The sequence below is a fragment of the Durio zibethinus genome, chromosome 12 (assembly GCF_047325235.1).
Source record: "Durio zibethinus cultivar Kanyao isolate XHJ-2024 chromosome 12, ASM4732523v1, whole genome shotgun sequence".
Classification (NCBI taxonomy): domain Eukaryota; kingdom Viridiplantae; phylum Streptophyta; class Magnoliopsida; order Malvales; family Malvaceae; genus Durio; species Durio zibethinus.
Window position 1 is genome coordinate 15,749,603 of NC_143173.1, and position 22,798 is coordinate 15,772,400.

At 34.1% G+C, this 22,798-nt stretch overlaps 3 protein-coding genes and 1 pseudogene across 4 annotated transcripts; 1 reads left to right on the top strand and 3 right to left on the bottom strand.

Moving 5' to 3' along the window:
* The first annotated feature begins 11,159 nt into the window (after nt 1–11,159).
* On the top strand, nt 11,160–16,159 carry LOC111297642 (putative receptor-like protein kinase At3g47110; annotated as a pseudogene).
* A 1,350-nt stretch (nt 16,160–17,509) lies between these two features.
* Nucleotides 17,510–18,980, bottom strand: LOC149515766 (protein disulfide isomerase-like 1-3). The gene is made up of 5 exons (XM_089740739.1): nt 18,862–18,980; nt 18,241–18,487; nt 18,059–18,127; nt 17,886–17,966; nt 17,510–17,760 (listed from the first exon to the last, which is right to left on the bottom strand). Exons 2-5 carry the CDS (start codon nt 18,271–18,273, stop codon nt 17,680–17,682), a joined length of 264 nt encoding a protein of 87 aa, XP_089596865.1. The 5' UTR covers nt 18,274–18,487; nt 18,862–18,980; the 3' UTR covers nt 17,510–17,679.
* Nucleotides 18,858–20,407, bottom strand: LOC111297643 (protein disulfide isomerase-like 1-3). The gene is made up of 6 exons (XM_022892295.2): nt 20,259–20,407; nt 19,719–19,842; nt 19,350–19,402; nt 19,238–19,308; nt 19,031–19,149; nt 18,858–18,941 (listed from the first exon to the last, which is right to left on the bottom strand). The coding sequence occupies exons 1-6, from the start codon at nt 20,405–20,407 to the stop codon at nt 18,858–18,860; spliced, it is 600 nt and encodes a 199-aa protein (XP_022748030.2).
* Nucleotides 19,031–22,379, bottom strand: LOC111296394 (caffeoylshikimate esterase-like). Of its 2 annotated transcripts, XM_089740738.1 has the most exons (4): nt 20,272–22,379; nt 19,719–19,842; nt 19,238–19,402; nt 19,031–19,149 (listed from the first exon to the last, which is right to left on the bottom strand). In XM_089740738.1, the coding sequence occupies exon 1, from the start codon at nt 22,121–22,123 to the stop codon at nt 21,086–21,088; it is 1,038 nt and encodes a 345-aa protein (XP_089596864.1). In that variant the 5' UTR covers nt 22,124–22,379; the 3' UTR covers nt 19,031–19,149; nt 19,238–19,402; nt 19,719–19,842; nt 20,272–21,085. The 2 variants fall into 2 exon arrangements, with proteins under 2 accessions (XP_089596864.1, XP_089596863.1); XM_089740737.1 differs by having other exon boundaries at nt 19,238–19,842.
* Between the last annotated feature and the right edge of the window lie 419 nt (nt 22,380–22,798).

Below are 22,798 nucleotides of genomic sequence, written 5' to 3' on the forward strand. Positions count from 1 at the left end.
TTTTTTTATTATTATCATTTTCAAAAGCCAAAAGCAAAATAACAAAATCATTAACCAAACATAACTTTAATTATTTTTTTAGCATATATTCCATTATCTGTATAATAGCGTTTGAAGACCGTCAATTTTAAGGAAGACCTGGGTCTATTAGTTTTAGCCATCAACAACTACGGGTGAGTTCTGTTTTGGAGGATTAATTTTGATGGAATTTGTTGTATGTTGAATAATTATACATGGTGATGGAAGTTTCAAGAGTTGACAACGGTCGGGTTGGGGTGGGGCGGGCTTTTGCTCGCCCAAAACTCAACCCAAATTTATATTCATCAAACCCAAACCTGACCCGACCCAAAATTAATAAAATATTATTTTTACATATAAATATTTAAATATATAATTATATAAATAATTAATAAAAAAATTTATATAATATCGGATTGGGTTTGCCTAAAATCAAAACCCACCCGACCCCGATTTTTTCTTAACATTACCCGACCTGACCTGAAATCTGATTTAAAAAAAAAATAAATCGACCCTATAAGGTCGAGTCGAGTCGGAACCTGCCGGGGGCGGGTTGGGTTGATGATGCTAGAAGTCTCAATGGAATTAATTTGTTGCTGCCAGTGGTTTTTTATATATAGGAGATCTCATTCTGAAAATTAGAATGGAGGTTGCAACTGTTATGATTCAAATTCTAAATTTATTAATAATTTTTAAAAAATAATTACATAAATTAATTAAATTAAGTTTCGAATTTGTTGGAGGATGTTGACGCATTTTCATACTAGTTTGACTGTCAGACCAATAGTTTCCGAAGCCAACAGGTCGTTTAGGAAGATCAATTGGTTTCCTGTAGGTTTAATTACCGTTTTAGCATTGAAGTGGTCAAGTCAAATAGAGAAAAAAAAAAAAAAACATGAGAATGGAATATGGAACCTTTGTCATTTAATTTTATGACTTAAATCCCACATAAACATAGTAAGAAATTGGGGAACTAACCAGTTCTTGATCAAATCTTCTTCTGTCAAAACAAACACAGTCTGGATTTTACAGTAAATCAGCTCTGTCTTCCTATATATCCCTTATACTTTATTTTGAAATCAAAACGACTTGTTGCAAAACTTTTTTTTTTTGGAAATAATTCCAGCTAGTAATGGAAAAATATCTCATGAAAAATGTATTATTCATATCAAATTTGTGCTTTGCATTGTTGTACTGATATCGATGTCCTCCAAACTTGACGTGGCCTTGGGGAATGAAACGGACAGACTAGCTTTACTTGCTTTGAAGGATCAGCTTGTTGATGTGTTCTCCTGGAATTTTAATTTCATGGAATGCCTCTCCACTTTTGTGACTGGCAAGGTGTTCGATGTGGTCGTTAGCACCAGGGTGTAATCAGCTCTTTCTCAAACTCCCAATTGATTAATTTAAATGACAATAGCCTTTTCTGGAAAAATTCCCGTAGGCTTTGGTGATAATGATATGAAGAATCTCGCCAGACTGTCTCTTGCTGAAAATAATTTAATTGGGGTGCCTCACTTTATAGTTTTGGGTTTCCTTTCCAACTACTTTGGGTTGCAATTTTCAAGTAAAGGCTGTCATAACGTCTAGATCCGGGGATCTATCACTAGACATTGACTTAAGGGAGTCGCCACCAATCTTTTTTATCTAGGTGTGATTGCCCACCTAAGGAATCTGTCCTTTCAGGGAACACCTAAGTTTAAGGGTCCCTAAAAGAATAGGTTCAGGTCTGCTAACCAGAACAGGGTTCGAGAGTTCGGTTACGTGTGAGGAAGGTTATAGCACTCTCACAACGCCCATCAAAAGATCGTACCAGCTTAAATTTGTGTTATCCAATGAGCCTTAAAATTTTATCGAGTAATTAACTATTGAAAATTATTCTCAATTGACTCTAATACTTTTAGCAAAAAATTGAGAAAATTTCTTCACCTCAAGAGTATGCAAGAAAAATTACTGTTTCACTTGCAGAGGCTCCATCGTCGGATTATTTTGCATAAAAAAATAAAAAGAAAAGAATGATTGTTTTTGTGTAGGGAAAATTGATACTTTCAACTTTTCCCAAACTTTAATTTCGAGAAAAATTGATATTTTCAAATTTTCCTCAAAAATTTATTTTTTTGAAAATTTATTTTTAAGGAAAATTGATACTTTCAACTTTTCCTCAAAAAATTTTTTTTTTTTGAAAATTTTGATTTTCAAGGAAAATTGATACTTTCAACTTTTCCCCAAAAATATTTTTTGGAAATTTATTTTTAAGGAAAATTGATACTTTCAACTTTTCCTCAAAAACTTTTTTTAAAAAATTTTTTTTTTTTGGATTTTTTTAAAAAAAAGGAAATAAAATAATAAAGTAAAAGAAAAAAATAAAATAAAATAAAAATAAAAAAAGGTAAAACAAAAAATAAAAATAACATAAAGATAAAAGAACATCAAATAATCCTAATTTAATAAATAAAAAAAACAATAAATAAATAAAAATTAAAAAAAAAACCTGGAACAGCTCGGGAAATGGCTCGGCTCGAGGAAGAGAGAACGGCTCGGAGAAGCGGCTTGGGACCCCAGCTCGGCTCGAAAGGGGGAAGACACGCGCGGGTTAAGAAGCGGGTACACGCTCGGGTCGGGTCGGATCTCAGCAAAACGTGCGGATCCTCTAGGTCATTTAAGGCAAAAACGACGTCGTTTTGGGAGGGTATATAAGGCTCTTCGCTTTATTTTTCGGCAGAAAGCTCCTCTCATCTCTCTCTCTTCTTTCTTTTTCCTCTCGCTTCTCTCTAAAAGGTCGAAGAACTCTGGTTGAATGTTCACCGAATTCTGGAAAATTTCGTCGGAATTTGGGTTTTCGTCGAAAGTTGACCGGAAGTTCGTCAAAAGTTGGTCGGTTTCTGGGATCCTTCACCGAAAATTGGGCAACTCGCCGAAAACTTCAAAGTTGGCCGAAATCTTCGTCGAAAAATGCAAATTTCACCGAAAAATTCAACCGAAATCTGGAATTTTCCAAAAATTCCCAGAAAAAAAATCGCCAAAAATCTTCAAAAAATTTCTGCTAATTCCCAGAACACTTCTAAACCTTTTCTTAGCCTTCTATACGCCCCTTTTCTCTCAAATCAGTAGCTTTGCTCACTATTTTTTTTTTCTGTTCATTGCTTTTGTTCCAGAGGGTCCTTTTTATAGGGATTGATCAGGAGTTCCTGATCAATCCCAATTCCTCTTTGGATGGGGATTCAATCTTTAAATCCAATCTGGACTCTTCTGATTGAATCCCCATTCATAGTAGGATTCTTCAGCCTTCAATCACAGCCCCAAAAAAAGAAAAAAAAAATAATAATAATCAGATAAACGAAAAAATAAAACAAAAATTAACAGATAATTAAAAATAAAATAAGATAAATCCAAAAAATATTACAAGATAAAAAAAATAATAATAATAAATAAATTATAATATAATAATAAATATATAACTATATAAATAAAATACATATAAATATTAACAGAAAAGAATAAATAAAGATATACATATATTAATACATAGTAATAATAAATGAATAATAAAATACATAAAATATAAAAGAAAAAAAATAAAAATAATACAAAATAAGAACCGAATTGGGCTTACCCATTTGGGCCATGCCCAATTGATTCGGGCCTGGACCAAATTGGGTGTCTACAGCTGCCCCTCTTTGCACATTTTCTGTGAAACAGAAATTACGCAAAGACGTAGACACCCAATCAAGACTCAACTCAACATTTTCATTTTTTGTTTTTTTGTTTTTTGTGTTTTTTTTTTCTTTTTTTGTTTTTTTTTTGTTTTTGTTTTTGACCAAAGCTCCTCTAAACAGAGGCTCAACGACTTTGAGAAATATAAATTGCTCCTCTAAACAGAGGCACCATGACTTGGAAAAGTAAATTGCTCATCTAAACGAGGCACCACGACTTTGAAAAGTAAATTGCTCCTCTAAATAGAGGTACCACGACTTTGAAAAAGTAAATTACTCCTCTAAACAGAGGCACCACGACTTTGAAAAAGTAAATTGCTCCTCTAAACAGAGGTACCACGACTTTGAAAAGTAAATTGCGCCTCTAAACAGAGGCACCAAGACTTTGAAAATGTAAATTGCTCCTCTAAATAGAGGCACCACGACTTTGAAAAGTAAATTGCTCCTCTAAACAGAGGCTTTGGAAAAGTAAATTGCTCATCTAAACAGAGGCACCACGACTTTGAAAAAGTAAATTGCTCCTTGACAATCATGTCCAAAGGAGTTGAAAGTTGTGTTTGAAGGAATTTCAGGAGATTATGCCCAAAGGTCTTACAAATCAACCCTGATACCAAAAGACATCCTATTTCAAGGATTAGGAACTTACCTGACAAGCTTTTTCTTTTTCAATTTTGTAAAATATCTTCATATCTGTCTTCTCTATGTGGGATGTTGAAACACCCCTGCTTTCTGAGTTTATACACTATACTTTTCTGAAAGTAGTGTATGCTATGCAAATGCATATGAATTTCAATGCATGCTATGCAAATGTTGGCCAATTAATTCTTGTTCAATGTATGGTACTCAAATTTCTCAAGCTCTTTTCTTAGGCATCAAGCCCTTTGATTCTTCAGAGATCCGATTACACTGTTCTTCTAAGATCGAACCAGTGTAGCTCTCAATTGTCTTTTCCACTCACATTCTTCCTTGTTCAGTTTCTCAATACTTTGAAATAAGCTTCATCAATCGATCATCACTTGACCATCATTCAATGAATTTTTCAGCACTAACAAATTTCAAAACAAGTTTCATTTGATATCTTTTTCCCCACATTTTGCCCCACATCATTTCACTGCTTTTTCTTTCCTCACACAAAGGATTCTCATTACTTTGCCCTAAATCATGTGTGGCATTTATTTTTTTTTTGCTTTTATTTCTTTTTCCATCTTTGAGACCTTTTACGGTGTTTTTTTTCTTTTTTCTTTTTTTTTTTCAAAAATTACCCTCCAGTGTAGAGGGTGATCCTTGGTTGGGGTTCTTCAAGAAAAAAAAATCATGATAGGCTCAAAGGGGTAGCAATGAATGGTTTTTCGAATGATAAAAGAAAGATGGCCATTTTTCATCTCAATTATGAATACTTTTCTTGAACATCATCTATTGAACAAAGCTCAATATCCTGTATAAAAGATATCTTCAAGACATATCTCTTTCACCTCTGGTAATGGCTTACCCTTTTTTTGCTTTTTTTTTGCTCAAATCATCTCCTCATATTAATGTGGATGAGTTCTCATAATTAAATCTCAGAATTATTGTTATCATTGTCTAAATATTCATCATCTGAAATTTGAGAATGGGAGTATAAAGTTATGAAAGGTAACAGAGCATGGAGTAATGGTCAAGTGAAAAAGAAAAATGTAATGAAATGCATTAACTTGCCTTTATTAAGATGATAACAAATGAAATCATATTGCAAAAAGAAATCCAACAATCACTAGAAAAAAAATCCTAACATGACAAAAGAAACCCTCAACCAGCCTTATCTCTATTCTTTAAAATTGTCCCCCTATGCGATCAGGTGAAAAATCTCTATTGACATCTTGCCCCTCAATTCATTGTGACTCTCCGGACCCTTTCTGTTCTTGACTTTCACTCAGAATGCTAACATTAGGTGTTGTTGCTTTCCCTTGATCAAAACTTACCATTCCATCATTGATCAACCGTTGCACCTTATGCTTTAAAGTAGTGCAATTTTTAGTAGAATGGCCAGTAATTCTATAGTGATAGTCGCAGTGGGCTGTAGGATCATACCACTTTGGGTATGGTGGTTTAAGCGGCTCCACATGGTTGGGGGCAATCAAATGGCTATTATAGAGTTCTCGATATAACTCTGTATAAGTCATAGGGATTGGATCAAATACAGGTTTTTCTCGAGTAGTTCGTTGTTCTCGTGAACCACTTGCTGGGTTAATAGGGCAAATTTAGGTTCTTGCAGGAGCTTGAATGTTAAGGCTGTATGTAAGATCTTGGGGGCTAAAAATTGATTAGTGTGTGGATGAATAAGGTGGTTGTGGAGTTAGCTGGTATGGGTAGGATGAGGCATTATTCACAGCAGGATAGTATGGAGAGTAACCTTGGGATGGATAGGGTTGATAACCCCTGAATTGTTGTCTATCAAAACTCACAACTTGAGCTTCAGCTTCTTTCTTTTCTGATGTCTTCTTGGTTTCTCCTCTTTTTAACTTGCCATTTTTTATGGCACTTTCAATAATTTCTCCAAAGATTACCATGTCAACGAAATTCTTTGTTGCATTCCCTATCATCTTTTCATAATAGGGAGACTTCAAAGTGCTGACAAATAACACTATAATTTCTTTCTCGATCAAAGAAGGTTGTACTTGAGAAGCAACATCTCTTCACCTCTGGGCATACTCCTTAAAAGACTCGTTTGCCTTTTTCTCCAGATTCTATAAAGACAAACGATCAGGGGCCAAATCGATAATATGTCGATACTGACCGATGAAGTCATGTGCCATATCGCTCCAAGAGTGAATGCGGGTTCTGTCTAGCTGAACATACTACCTGGCCGCTGAGCCTATAAGGTTATCCTGAAATATATGCATCAAGAGTTTTTCATCACGAGCATGAGCTGTCATTTTTCGACAATACATTATGATGTGAGTTTTGGGGCACTTTGTACCATCATATTTTTCAAATTTTGGTACTTTGAACTTATGGGAAATAACCACATCAAGGACTAGGCAGAGCCCAGCAGCATCAACTGACCCATAAAAGTTAAATCCTTCCACAGCCCGTAACCTTTGCTTTAGCATACTAATCTTGGAGCTTTCCTGAACTTTCACTCTTATCTTTTCTTTCTCTTTCTCTTTTAAATCATCTAGATCAAGAATTGGTTCTGTGACTTTTTCAGTGAAGATAGGATTTACATAGCTGTTATACTACCCTAGGTTAAAAGCTGATGGCATTCCAGGATAAGTTGGATATGCGAAGTGTTGTGACGGGACCTCTTGAGCAGACTGGGCTTAAAGTGGGCCAAAACCTGAAGGATATAAAGGGTCAGCCATTTCTTGCAACGAGGGAACTTGTTGGCTTGCATTTTTTTCAACTTCTTTTCCTTTATTCATGTTATTAAGAGCCTCCAGAATCTTGTTCAGCTCACTTTCAATCTTCTCTTGTGCTTTTTCTATCTTTTCAAATCTATGAGAATTTTTTTGCTCCATTTGTCTTGCTCTGGATCTTGTGTTGTATCGATGGGCAGGGTTCTCGCTAGACGGAGCTATCCTTGGACCTTGAGTACCATACTTATGATTAGAAATGTTATGCTATGCTTTTTGTATGATGCTTTGATGCACGAATGAAATGTACATTTTCTTGAATGAAATCTAGTATGAAATGGATGCAAATGATTGTGTTAAAACATGATCATGAAAATAATGCAGATGCATACAATTAGACAAACAACATAGTTAGTTCAATGGATGAAATGAAAGTGATATTGATGCATAATGTTACATATGATAATGAAAATGATACACAAAGTTAAACATTCAAAATGATTAGATAAACACCCTTTTTTATGTCTTAATTTCAGGGTATATCATCATTGAGTAGAAAGGGCTCTATCCTAGGTTTAGGCATTCTTAAGGTTCACTATATGCGATTTTAAGGTCAAAGTCTAAAGGTCCTCAAATTATTTTTTACATCCTTGTCCGTCACAGACTAGTAAGGCACCTTAATCCTCACCCATTATAGGCTACAAGCGGAAAAGGTTCAATTTGAGTGGGAGTATTTCGCTAGCCACTGCGGAGGCATTAGACCTCATGAAAGTAATAGGTACTTACTCCCTCCTAGAGGGACGGAGCTCGGGTATAGAGCTCATGTTATGCACATGCATATGAATGACATAATTAACAAGGTAAATAAATATGAATGAATAATAACGCATATATACAAACAGGTTCAATTTTATTAGGCTTTTGGATAACACAAATTATTTGCTAGCCTGACTCTCAAAGTCCCTAACGGAGTCGCCAAGCTGTCATAACGTCTAGATCCGGGGATCTATCGATAGACATTGACTTAAGGGAGTCGCCACCAATCTTTTTTATCTAGGTGTGATTGGCCACCTAAGGAATCTGTCCTTTCAGGGAACACCTAAGTTTAAGGGTCCCTAAAAGAATAGGTTTAGGTTTGCTAACCATAACAGGGTTCGGGAGTTCGGTTACGTGTGAGGAAGGTTATAGCACCCCCACAACGCCCATCAAAATATGGTACCAGCTTAAATTTATGTTATCCAATGAGCCTTAAAATTTTACCAAGTAATTAACTATTGAAAATTATTCTTAATTGACTCTAATACTTTTAGCAAAAAATTGAGAAAATTTCTTCACCTCAAGAGTATGCAAGAAAAACTACTGTTTTATTTGCAGAGACTCCATCGTCGGATTATTTTACATAAAAAAAATAAAAAGAAAAGAATGATTGTTTTTGTGTAGGGAAAATTGATACTTTCAACTTTTTCTCAAAAATTTTTTCTTTTGGAAATTTTGATTTTCAAGGAAAATTGATACTTTCAACTTTTCCTCAAAGATTGATTTTTTTGAAATTTATTTTTAAGGAAAATTGATACTTTCAACTTTTCCCCAAAAATATTTTTTTTTGGAAATTTATTTTTAAGGAAAATTGATACTTTCAACTTTTCCTCAAAAACTTTTTTTTTTTTGAAAATTTATTTTTTTGGATTTTTTTTAAAAAAAAGGAAATAAAATAATAAAGTAAAAGAAAAAAATAAAAAAAGGTAAAACCAAAAATAAAAATAACATAAAGATAAAAGAACATCAAATAATCTTAATTTAATAAATAAAAAACCAAAAAATAAATAAATAAATAAAAATTTAAGAAAAAAACCTGGAGCGGCTCGGGAAACGGCTCGGCTCGGCTCGGCTCGGAGGGGGGAAGACACGCGCAGGTCAAGAAGCGGGTCGACGCTCGAGTCGGGTCGGATCTCGGTAAAACGCGCAGATCCTCTAGGTCATTTAAGGTAAAAACAACGTCGTTTTGGGAGGGTATATAAGGCTCTTCCCTCTGTTTTTCGATAGAAAGCTCATCCCCTCTCTCTCTCTTCTTCCTTTTTTCTCTTGCTTCTCTCTAAAAGGCCGAAAAACTCCGATTGAATGTTCATCGGATTCTGAAAAATTTCGTCGGAATCTAGGTTTTCACCAGAAGTTGGTCGGAAGTTCGCCGGAAGTTGGTCGGTTTCTGTGATCCTTCACCGAAAACTGGGCAGCTCACCGAAAACTTCAAAATTGACCGAAATCTTCATCGAAAAATGTAAATTTCATCGAAAAATTTAACTGGAATATGGAATTTTTCAGAAATTCCCAGAAAAAAATCGCCAAAAATCTTCAAAAATTTTCTGCTAATTCCCAGAACACTTCTAAACCTTTTCTTAGCCTTCTATATGCCCCTTTTCTCTCAAATCAGTAGCTTTGCTCACTACTTTTTTTTCTGTTCATTGCTTCTGTTCCAGAGGGTCCTTTTTATAGAGATTGATCAGGAGTTCCTGATCAATCCTAATTCCTCTTTGGACGGGGATTCAATCTTTGAATCAAATCTGGACTCTTCTGATTGAATCCCCATTCACAGTAAGATTCTTCAGCCTTCAATCACAGCCCCAAAAAAAAAAATAATAATAATAATAATAATCAGATAAACGAAAAAAATAAAAAAAATTAACAGATAATTAAAAATAAAATAAGATAAATCCAAAAAATATTACAAGATAAAAATAATAATAATAATAATAAATAAATTATAATATAATAATAAATATATAACTATATAAATAAAATACATATAAATATTAACAGAAAAAAAAATAAATAAAGATATACATATATTAATACATAGTAATAATAAATGAATAATAAAATACATAAAATACAAAAAAATAATAATACAAAATAAGAACCGAATTGGGCTTACCCATTTGGGCCAGGCCCAATTGATCCGGGCCTGGACCAAATTGGGTGTCTACAAAGGCCAATTTAAAATACAAAGTTTAGGGATGTGAAACTCCCAACATATAGCAAATAAAGCATCATTAAGTTAATTTCAAAAAAAGAAAAAAAAATCATTAAAAATCTCAAACTTTAACAATTGGAACGTCTCGTACATGAAATTTATAAATTTATTGAAAGTAAAAAAAAAAAAAAAAAAAAAAGACCATATATGTCTTGAATTTTTTATTGAGAACCTGAGCAGCTAACATAGAGAGCGCAGATCAGGCTCATGAAGGTGGTAATATGCAAATCAAAGAACGATGGAATCCCCGTTTTATTAGATCACAGCCTATTGGTGGCATAGGACCCTCAACTTGAACTTGAGCTTCAAGAGGCTTCATTAGTATAAAAATTAGGAGTAAAGCGATAGCAACTACTTTGGCAATTAGGAACAAAGTTTTCATTGTTGTAGGGCTGAGTGATTGAAAATGAAGGCAGCAGGGCCTGATTTTATATATAGAAGTTTTCAAGGAGTTGGATGACCAATTTACCATTCAATTTCTCAATCATGTAATTTCTTGTTTTTTTCTCAATTTTCTTTTTTTCCCCATATTGTACGTTATGACTTTGATGCCATAAACGTCGATAACAGATGGTTGATAATGGAGGTCTCAGAGGAATTAATTTGCCGCTGGTGGTGTTGATGCATCTCCAAACTACTCTGTCTGTCTGACCAGTCGGTTCCGAAGCCAACATGTCATTTTTTAAGACTAAATGGCTTCCTATTTAGACAAGAAACTTTCTATATTAATTGTAGATTGACTTTTGCTCTTAGATAGAACTCTGTTCTGGCTTACTTGAGTTTACTTGAATGGGATTGATCCAAATTTCTTTTGCTGTTCTTTAATATTTGGTAGTTAGTTTTTCTTTTCTTTTCCTTTCCTTTTTTCTTTAATTTGGTCAGATTTTGAAATCATTTTTATGACTCGAAGGCTTGAATACCACAGAGAATTAGATTTATTAGAAACACATGTTGACTTTTCCTATAAATCAGTTATGTCTTCCTATCCCTTATATTCTTGTTTTTTAATCAAAACGACTTGTTGCAAATCTTATTATTATTATTATTTTGAAATAATTCCAGCTAGTAATGGATAAATCTCGCTTGAAAAACAAATGTATTATTCAGATTAAATTTTCGCTTTGCGTTGTTGAACTGATCACCTTCCAATCGGTGTCCTTCAAACTTGCATTGGCCTTTGGGAACGAAACGGACAGACTAGCTTTACTTGCCTTGAAGGATCAGCTTGTTGATGGTTCTGATCCCGGAGCACTAATTTCATGGAATGCTTCTCTCCACTTTTGTGAGTAACAAGGTGTTCTATGTGGTCGGCAGCAGCAGAGGGTAATCAGTTTGAAACTGAATAGTATGAAATTAGGTGGCTCCATATCTCCTTCAATAGGAAATTTAAGGTTCCTTAGAGAGGCTAACCTATCTGATAACAGGCTGCAAGGACTTATCCCCTGGGAATTTGGGCAGTTGATGCAGCTTTGTTTTCTAAATTTAAGTTACAATAATCTCCATGGTAACATCCATGTGGAGCTCAGCAATAGCCCAAACCTTCAATTGATTAATTTAAATGACAATTGCCTTTCTGGAAAAATTCCTTTCAACTTTGGTGATGATGATATGAAGAATCTCACCACACTCTCTCTTGCTGACAATAATTTGATTGGGGGTGTTCCATCTTCTTTTGGAAACCTTTCATCCTTGAATAAACTCCCAATTTGCAGGTAATCATTTGGAGGAAATTATACCCAATGCTTAGAATATCAAACTTGAAAATACTTGCTATCGGCCGAAATAACCTGTCTGGTACTATTCCTTCTTCAATTTACAATCTTCCCTCCATGGCATATATTGACATGGGTACAAATAAATTATCTGGGAACCTTGCACCTGAAATAGGTTTTGCATTTCCAAAACTTGAAATACTGTATATAGGAGATAACCAATTCACTGGAACAATTCCAAGATCAGTAACTAATATCCATGGTCTGCAACAGTTTGACATCCAATCAAATGGATTCAGTGGATCAGTTCCTGACAATATGGAAAACCTTCAGAATCTTGAACTGTTTACCATTGACTATAACCACCTTGGAATTGGGAATGCGGGAGACCTGGATTTTCTTTCTTCTTTAAGCAACTGCAGTCAGGTGAAACTTTTGGCCATCCATGAGAATAGATTAGGTAGGGTGTTACCAGAATCTGTAGCTAATTTATCAACCCAGCTTGATCTTCTTTACATGGGAGGGAATCGGATTTCTGGAAGCGCTCGTGAAGGAATTAGCAATCTTGGTGGGATTTCTGCATTAAGAATCTTGAACATGTTAATGCAGGGAAACTACTTTCTAGGTAGCATTCCTCTATCATTTGGCTTTCTAAGAGGTCTTGAAAACTTGGATCTCTCTGGCAACAATTTTTCTGGCAAAATACCGGTTGATCTTCAAAAGCTTCCATTTTTAGTGAGTTTAAACCTTTCCTTCAACCAATTGGGAGGTGAAGTTCCACAAAAAGGGGTTTTCCAAAATGTTAGCGAATTTTCCGTTATTGGGAACAAAGAGCTTTGTGGGGAGATTCCTGAAATAAAACTTCCAAAATGCTTCAATCAGGAAGCAAAGAAAAAGGGAAATGTTTTGTCAACCAAAGTCATTGTTATTATCATCCTCGGTATTCCACTTGCCTCAATTCTGGTTGTGCTTCTTGTTTTCCTTTGTTGGATAAAATGGTTTGGAAGGGAAAAAAATCCCTGTGGCTTTGCTTGCTTCCTGTTGGCTACTTTCGAGTATCATATAATGAACTTCTTCAAGCCACTAATGATTTTGCGTCCTCCAACTGCATTTGGGGTGGCAGTTTTGGCTCTGTATATATAGGAATTCTTCACCGACACAAAAACCCCGTTGCAGTGAAAGTATTGAACCTTAAAATTCTTGGGGCTGGAAAGTGTTTCGCGGTTGAATGTGAGGCTTTAAGCAAAAGTCAACATCGGTATCTTGTCAAGTTGATAACTTCTTACTCAAGCATTGGTTTCAAAGCTCTAGTTTTAGAAATCGTGCTTAATGGAAGTTTAGACAGCTGGCTGCATGGTCATCAATATGGCTTACGATATTTTAACTTTGATCAATCGTTGTTCATAGCTATAGATGTGGCCAATGCGTTGGATTACCTTCACCACCATTGTGAAACGCTAATTGTTCATCGTGATCTAAAGCCGACCAATGTTCTTATAGATGATGACATGGTTGCACATGTCAGTGATTTTGGGATGGCTAAGCTCCTTTCTAGAGCTGCATGTAATAATCTGGATAGTGAGCAAGCAACTTCCTCAGTCATCAAAGGAACAATTGGTTATCTCGGCCTCGGTAAATTTCAAATCATCCAATCATATTTTGTTAACCAAACACATTTAATTTTGACAATGCGTTTAATATATACTTTATTTTAAATCATTTGGCTTTTAATTTTTTTAGAACATTCTGCAACTAAAAACAACTCTAAGTTGTAATTAGTTGTAACAAATTGTCGCATAATATGGCGTGGGTGATCCGACCTCTCCCGAAGGCGATACTTACAGCTATGGAATTCTTCTATTGGAGATGATAACTGGAAAAAGGCCAACATATGATTTGTTTCATGGTGGCTGAAGCCTTCATAATTTCTGTAAGATGGCATTGCCAGGACAATTGGAGGAGATTCTAGATTTTTTATTGCTTCAACAAATTAATGAGAAGAACAATCCAAATTATGAATGCCCATGGTAAATCTTCAATATATATATATATATATATATATTATAAAAATTCCTGGTATTTATTTTCATGAGTTTAATTAGGAATGTGAAACTCCCAACATACAGCAACTACAACATAATTAAGTTGAGGGAGCTCTTTTTTCTTTGTCAACCAGGTTTGACTTTTATGGTAAGTACTTCGAAAATAAAATTAATGCACATTAAGACAATTTGAAAAGAGACCCCGATTCCAAAAACAAAAAATTACATTATTTCTTCCGTAAGATTTGAAACAGAGACCTCTAAAGTGAAGATTTTAACTCTCACAATTGAAACATCTCATGCATACAATCTATAAATTTATTGAAAGTAGAAAATTTTTAAAAAGGGAAAAATACCATATATGTGTTGAATATTATATTGAGAACCTGAGCAGCTAACATAGAGCGGCGGATATCAGGCTTATGGAGGTGGTTTGCAAATTGGAGAACCGAGGAGTCTGCGTTTTGATGGATCACAGCCTATAGGTGGCATCGGACCCAGATTATCTACAGCTTCAAGAGGCTTCATTAGTATAAAAAATAGTAGCAAAGCGATTGCAACTAATTTGACAATAAAGAACAAAGTTTTCATTGTTGTGGATTGTACAACTAATGACGGGAATTAGCGAAGATATTTACTTCGCTATTGCTGCTGCTATAGCTATAGGCTGGGATTTTTGTAGGGGTGAGTGATCACAATTGCAGGCAGCAAGGCCTGGTTATATAGAAGTTTTGAAGGACTTGGATTATGAATTTACCATACAATTTCTCATAAACTTTCTTGTTTTCTTTCTCAATTTTCTTTCTTTTCCCAGCTTTGGATGCCATAAACGTTGACAATAGACTGCTGATATGGTCAAATATAAGACTTTTTTTATTTCGTGGCAAAGGATTTTTGGATTTTATTTTAGCTCATTTTGTCCATGGACCGATCCAATTAACTTATATGTATCGAGTTTAATTAATTCATAAAAAATTATTTTTTATAATATCTCACCGAATTTGAATTCAAATAATAAAAAAATCACATTCTCTTTATCACTTAATTAAACCAATCAACAGTTGATCAAAGATAAGACTTTAATACCGACTATCTCTTGGATAAATTAACATGTTATTTAAAGTTGACATTTTAAAATCATGGGTTTAAGAAAGTTTAGTCCCATAATATTATTTTCAGCCAGATATATAACAAAGTAAGAGGAATTAAGAGAAGATTAGAAATTTGGAAAAAAAAAAAGATAAGACTTTAATATCTAAACAAATTAACATTTGTTTTATCAATGAGCTTAATCCAATTGATTTTTTTGTATTTTTTCAGAATTAGCCATATAAGGTTTGGATTGCAAAATATCCCAAAATTAGCCATAACGAGTCCATTTTGGGAAATATTTCCAAGACACAACTTTTCCCCGTACCAATTTGCCTTGGTAAAAACATGCATAAAAAAAGAGATCATAGTGGCAAAGCCATGCATCAAAAAAGAGATCAAAGTACTGAAACTGTTAAAAGATTGTGCCAATTCTGTAATTTGTTCATTATTGCCATAATTAGTAGGAAACTTTAAACAAAAATAACACCCAAGATAAAAAGACTTACATACGTGCCACTTTTTATAAAAAATAAGTAAATTAAAATTAAAAATTAAAAATTAAAAAATCTCATCACATAAATCAACTATATAAATTTTAAAAAAATTTTAATAAATTTTGATATATTTATTAAATAGATATTTTTAATAAAAATATTAACAAAATTTTTATCGTTAAATAAATATCGATCAAATTTGAATTATAAAAAAAATTTTAATAATTTTTACAAATATTATTGATCTTCATATTGAATTTTATTAATCTATCAATTTAAATTTTTTTTATTAAATTTTTATTTAATCATTTCTAATAAAAAATTTTACAAACTTTACCTATTAAATTTCATATAAATTTTGTCCTTCAAAAAAGATCAATCCATAAGGCTCCTTTCCTTAATGATTTTGGTAATTATTTTTGCTCTCTCATAGCTTCATATTAAGGGGCATCTTTTCCGCATCTGTATAATAGCGTTTGAAGACCGTCTATATTAAGGAAAACCTGGCTCAATCAGTCTTAGTCATCAACAACTACCGGCGACTTTTCTTTTGGAGGATTAATTATGATGGGACTTTGTTATATGCTGAATAATTAGACGTGGTGGTCTCAAAGGAATTAATTTGCCGCTGGTGGCGTGGTGTTCATTCATCTTCAAATTACTCTCTTGACTGCCAATTGGTTCCGGAGCCAACATGTCGTCAATTAAGACTAACTGGTTTCCTTTAGAAGTAATTGCCGTTTTAGCCACGAAATGGTAGAAAAAAAAAAAAAAAAAAAAAAAAACCCATGAGATTGGAAATATGGAACCATTGTGCTTCCATCATTTTAATGACTTAATACCACTTAGAAAGAGTAACAAAATAGGAACTAACCAGTTCTTTATCAAATCTGCTTCTATCAAAAGAGTCTATATGAAATATTATCAAATATATGGGATTGATAGAGTTTTGTAATTCTACAAACGAATCTAAAATTGATTATGACACAGATCTAGTTAGAATATATATACATATATATATATATACATATTTTTCCTTCATGTCATTTCTTCAATTTGCTTTGCTTAGTGATGCTTAAGAGTTAATTATATTTTTTTTACTTATATTTTGAGAAAATATACGAATTGATATCTAAGAATTAAAATATATATTATGTTACCCAAATTTTATTACGAATTGATACCTAAATATATGAATTAGCACCTAAAGAATCATATATTATGGTAACCCAAACTTTAATCCCACTAATCATATCAACTTATATATGTCATATTTAATAAGTATTATTAAGTTTTGTATTCAACACACAGACTATTAACATCTTTTTCAATATAAATAAAAAATATAATTTTGCCTAAACCGTAAAATTATTTAGGATTGATCAATTATTATTTGTCACATAATATCTGTATGAAATTTTACAAAATATTTAACACTTTTATTTAATATATAACATGCATATAATAAAATTATACTGACTAAATATTACATAAACAAGTTAAATTAATAGTATTAATTAGAATTTGAATTAAAATGATACCTAATTTAAAAGTTTATGATACAAATTTTACATTTTAATTTTTTGAGTATCAATTTGTATATTTTTCGAAGGTTTAAGTATAAAAAATGTAATTAACTCTTATGAAAGTTTAAATATAAAAAAAAAATGTAATTAACTCAATGCATAATTGCTTGGCGTAAATATCAAAGATTAATTGATCTTGCAATTCTGAGAAGGATAAACACAGCAATAGTCCTAGGAAACCAATGACTTAATTGATACTTTCCATTCTATTAATAGTCCATTTAGCAATAAATTATATTATCTGTTGTTTCCATAACGCCCTCTTCCTTCCTGAAAATATCTTTTTGTTTAATAGTTTTCTGAAAATATACCGCGTACCTAAGCTTAGGATTTGCTGAGCTAAAACAACCAGAATGCCACCTTATTATCTAAAACATGCATCATTTTAGGGTGTAAACTATCATAACATTCGGGAAACGGGAATATTCTCATTTTTCTTTGTTTATATTTGTTTATTAAATTTAATAAATGATTATTAATAATATTTTAAGATTTATTAATTAAACAAATAAATTATGAACATAAAAAAATTCATTTACATTTGAATGTATAAAAAATTAAATAAATCAATAAAAAAAGTTCTCAAATGAAATATGAATATTCTGATAATAAATATTTGAAAATTTGCAAATTTCTTCATGAGTACCTTAGCCCTGGGATGGTCATTGATCCATCTTTGCTATGACAAGGGAATCAATGCCTCTTAAATGCTTTCCAAGCCTATCATAAATAGGCTCAAGAGCCTGGCAATACCCGAGCCATGGTGCATATATACGATCCAAAACCAGACATCAATGGAAGGAAGATTGAATGATGAGTTTGAAGTTGAGATTTAATCGATGCTGAATTGTTGATAAAGAAAAGCTACCTCAAGAAGAACATCCTTGGATTCATCCAGGACAACTTCATCAAAGTTTTTGCCCACAACAAGCTTAACATCCCCATCATTCTGATTCTCAATAAAAGATCCAAAGGAATGTTAGATTTACAGGCATAGAAGTTCATGTCAATCAATCGAACAATGAATTCCCAACAACTTACTTTCTCTGGAATTGGATCTGATTTATAGAAAGGCCGCAGTCTGTCTTCCAGGAAATCATTTGTAAATGACTACAAAATAAAAACATACCATGAATCTGTCAAGCCCACAGATATGAAACACAAACAAAATATTAATTCCATAGTTCTGCAGAAAACCAAAAGATGTAAGAGGAAATTCAGACCTTCATATTGCTCAATGTCAAATTACCATCCATTAAATACTTATTGTCATCATCAGTTCTAAAAGCAAGAACCTAAAGCAAGCAGCAATCATCCAAGAGTTAACTTCACTGATCTGCACGAATATTAATGTAATGGAAACTACCCGTATGGCTATCTCGCTCAAGGTGAATCTCCAGAAACACCATAGTAGTCTAAAACTTGTTTCCCATTGTCTTGGTTGTCCATTTCCACATAGACAAAAGCAAGCTGCAAAGAATTCAGAGGAATTATAACACTGATAAGTTGCAAAAAAATCAATATGAGAGAGAAAACATGAGGTATGTTCTCGGTTTCTTCAGTTTCCAATCTGCAAAACTATAAAACCTAAAATCATGGGAAAATCTGTTCATTCTGTAGAGAATATTCACTAACAGAAGCCTAAAACCATTGTTACCAACATTGATCATGGAGAAAATATGACCATAAAACTTCAACTCAAACAATAAGATGTAGCAATGTTGCCTAAAGTCCTGACACAAATGCATTGCAGCCTGATTTTTTCTCTGAGGAAACATGGTCTAATGAACTAAAACTTCTTTAGTCATAGAATGTTCAAAGAACAACTGAGTAAAGAGTATCACCCTTCCTTTGAAAGATTTTGCTGCGTCGAGGAATGTGGGCTTAATCGTATCCGAATCATGTGAAGTAGCAAAAAGCAACACTTTATTGAAAATAGCAGACATTTCAGAATAACAGAAATTATTGAAATTTCTTAACAGAATTAGAAGTGGCATTAGCATAAGATCTTACCTGTTTCTTGATTGGATTATCATACATGAGCATAGCACTCTCTCTGTTGTAAGTAACTATAAAAGGAAGCTTATTGTTTGACACAAATTCAGCAATTGCCGAGTTGGAGAATGGACCATCTGCAGACATGAGAAATGGTTGTACAAGGAGTTCATGAAATAGATTTTCTTTTGAGGTCAAAAACTGTTTGAATTACTAGAAACTAACCAAAATAACTTAATTTCTCATCTTCCTTCTTCAACAAGACCAATGCGGGACGTTTGTCTAGGGCTTCAATGCTGAAAAGCTTTGCAACATCAGGTTAGACGTTTGATAGAACTTGACATCATCTTGCAATCTCGAAGCAGCAACAATCTCCTCACTCTCAGGTCCCTAAACAAAAAACCAGACAAGTGGAAATACTAAAACAACATAATAGAACATTAAAAATACTGCAGTGACCAAAGTTGCATGTATTGATAAACAGAGACAGATCCAAATGGGGAATTTGAATAAAAAATTTTCCCTGGATATCCCTAAAATTTTTCTCAGGACATTCTTTCCTTTGATTGGCAAGTCCGTGTAGTTTTTTTTATCTATTATAAGTAGAAATCTTGGAGAAAAATCCTGAATCTGCCCCTTTAATCATTGACTTGAGTAGGTTAAAACTGATGAAACAGAGAAATTGAATGATCTGATAATAAAATACCACTAAAGAATCAACAAATCCCAAAACAACTGTAGCTTCAGTAGCCAGAATGGTTTCTTCGCTTGTTGTTATGTTGTAAACACCATGTCTTGTTTTCTTCTTCACCCAGGTCACAATACCATCCCTGAATAAGGAAATGCATCAAACTATCAGCCTTTCAATACGCTAAAAAATTCACATTCAATTATCAAGACATCTTGTTTCGCATCAAGTAAATCAAATTCTCTTCTAGCTTGATTACTGAATTTCATAAGAAACTAAAGCCAATTTTGCATTTGTTTGCTATCATTTTGTATAATCCAAAGTGAATTTTTTCCTCCAACCCTTTTTATTTTTTATTATACAAAAGAGGTCATAACTTGAAATAAAGAAAGGGTTGCATGAATAAAGATTCGAATTCCAAATTGCTAGATGTCATTTCTTAAGGGTAATTATATGAAACGAGCTAAATTTCGGATTCTCCTCAAACCTTTCCATATCAACCAAAAATATGCAACAATACACAAGAATATCTACACTTTTATTTACATATAAACAAACTTAGTTCTTTTACCCTCACAAGCCTTATGAACTCCTTCAACAAAGAGAAACAAAGTAGGGAACCCCTTTATATCAAACTTTTGCAGCAGCTCAGCCTTTTGTGTGCAATCAACCTTTGCCAACACAACTTCTCCCTTCTGTGACAGCATACTACGATGTCAGTGCCTGATCATGCCAGCACCATGGCGCATAAAACTCCACCAGGGTATACCCATTTTTCTCAATGAACTCGCTGAATTTCTCTTTGTTTAGTACAATCACATCTTTCTCATCGACTCTAGGCCATGACAATTGCTCTTCAAGATTGGTAAAATTATTCCGTAGGTCACCCAAAATAGTACCAAAGTTTTCATGGGATTGTTGTGAGTCATTGGTTTCTTGTGACTCAAGAAATGCAACGTCTTCTTCAAGGTCATCAAGTTTAGAGTCTTTAGATCCTTGGGAAAGGGTTAAAAGAACAATACAAATAGAGAGTGAGAAGGGTTTTCATGGGAGCCATCGGTAAAGCAAATTCAGACAAACACACACAAAGACAAAGATATTTTATGCAGACAAAGGAAATGTGTGACAAAATCTGTGAGCATAAGGAAGTGTGACACACACAAAAACAGCATAGCCAAATTCGGCAACTGAAATGTGTTGGAATTTGATACAGATTAAAGCATTGGTAACAAGAATAGGGACGTATAACAGGTGGACACGTGTCATTTATTAGTCACGTTCAAGAGTTTCTGACTTTTATGAAATTAATACTAGCAGTCTCTATTTGTTAATGGCTGTAACTGGCAAAATAAGGATTCTGTTACTTTGAAATTTAAGATACCCAACTAATTAGCAACCCTACTATCCGCTACCATTGCCACCAAAGGTGGCGCGTGAACACCGACACTCTTGGCCTCGGCGGCTCGTGAAGCTCTACTCTTAAGCCACTCCACTATTTCACCAAAGACTAACTCCACACCTTCCTCCGGCTCCCCAACCAATTGGTGCCACATCCCCGGATGAAACCTCAATGTCTTGTCCACGCTAGCAGCGCGTTTATAAAGCTCCTCCACGCAAGCCGGATCACAAACCACGTCATCACCACCGTGAACAATCAGCAATGGAACATGCACTTCCTCAAACCTCCCTTGCAAGTCGTTGCATATACGAATGAGCTCGTATGCTGTGGCAGCGCGTGGCCTCGCCACTGTTAGCCTAGGACTGGCTATGGCCAACTTCCTCTTCCACGGTTCTTTGAATGAAACATCCGGTAAAGACCCGCGCGTCGGAACCACTCGCCAGGTAGGGATAAGCTTGGCGACTATGAATAAAAAATGTTCCAACGGCCATGGAGGCTTGAATTTAGCGCTTATCCCGCACATAGCGCCGCTGAGAATCAAGCCATCCCACGTGCCTTTTTGTCTGAGCGAGATATAAAGCGCGATGGCACCGCCAAGCGATTCCGAGTACAAAAACACCGGCAAATCCGGCGAGTGACGAGCACGGAAAGAGTCAAAAAACTGAATACAATCGTCGATAACACTGTCGATGTTGGGAATATGAGCTTCGAGTCCGTCGAGGCCTTCGGAGAAGCCATGACCCTGGTGATCGATCGCACACGCGGCAAATCCCGATTTCGCGAACAGAACGGAGGTTAGTTGGACGAACCAGCTTGACTCACCGGTGAATCCGTGGACAACAGCAACGATGCCAGAGATCGGAGTGTCGAGTGGTGTCCACCACTGAGTGAAGAGCTTGAGGCCACGGGCGTTGGTGATGATCTCGGAGGAGTGACTCACTGAGTGGCGCGCGTAGAACTCGTCCGGAGTCAAGATGCCGAAAGGGCTCTTCTCGTTTGCTTCAGCTATCGGATGCCGCGCCATTTTTGCTAAAATGGGCCAGTGTTAGAGGATAACTTCAACAAAGTTTTTAAGTTTTTTAGAGTACAGTTTCTGCTGAGCGTTGGGGGATACTTATTGAGTCATAGTGTAAGGGAAGCTTGATCTGCTGCTTTATGTACAATTCTTTTGTCATGCACACCATCCATTTGAGCATAACAGGTAAGTGAATTGATTGTGAATCTTTGTTGATTATTTGAGATACGAATTTAATTCAATTATAAATTCCATTCAAAAAATTAAACGAGATGAAACAGTATCAAATTTGAGCTCCATCAATTTTTATTTTTAGTACCCTAACTCAGGTCAACAAAATATTTAAACTCTGACTCAATTACTTCTTAAAATCTTAAATAAAAGTTAATAAAAATGTAAACAAATGTTTATATAAAAATTTTAAAAATTAAAAAATTTCATAAAATCAAATTCTTGAATCTAATAATACAAAATTCAAACTCAACTCGATTAATCACTTAAAAACTTTTAACCAAATGGAAATTTAACTCAACAATGAAAGATCTAATTGAAATATATGACAAATACCTTGATTTGTTTAGGCCTTTAATTTTGTCGAGCATAAAAGTCCATGTATTAAACCAATAAAACAAAAAAAGTATAAAATTTGGAGACGTGTGCATTTAAGTTTTAAAAGGAGAGGTG

Coding starts and splice junctions, on each gene's coding strand:
- LOC111296394 (XM_089740738.1), bottom strand. CDS start 22,123: ATGGCGCGGCATCCGATAGCTGAAGCAAACGAGAAGAGCCCTTTCGGC.
- LOC111297643 (XM_022892295.2), bottom strand. CDS start 20,407: ATGCTGTCACAGAAGGGAGAAGTTGTGTTGGCAAAGGTTGATTGCACA. Junction 19,843..20,258: donor TGTGAGGGTAAAAGAACTAA/GTTTGTTTATAT, acceptor TTCCTTATTCAG/GGATGGTATTGTGACCTGGG. Junction 18,942..19,030: donor ATAATCCAATCAAGAAACAG/GTAAGATCTTAT, acceptor TTTTCAATAAAG/TGTTGCTTTTTGCTACTTCA.
- LOC149515766 (XM_089740739.1), bottom strand. CDS start 18,273: ATGGATGGTAATTTGACATTGAGCAATATGAAG. Junction 18,128..18,240: donor TGACATTGAGCAATATGAAG/GTCTGAATTTCC, acceptor TTTATTTTGTAG/TCATTTACAAATGATTTCCT. Junction 17,967..18,058: donor CAGATCCAATTCCAGAGAAA/GTAAGTTGTTGG, acceptor ATTGAGAATCAG/AATGATGGGGATGTTAAGCT.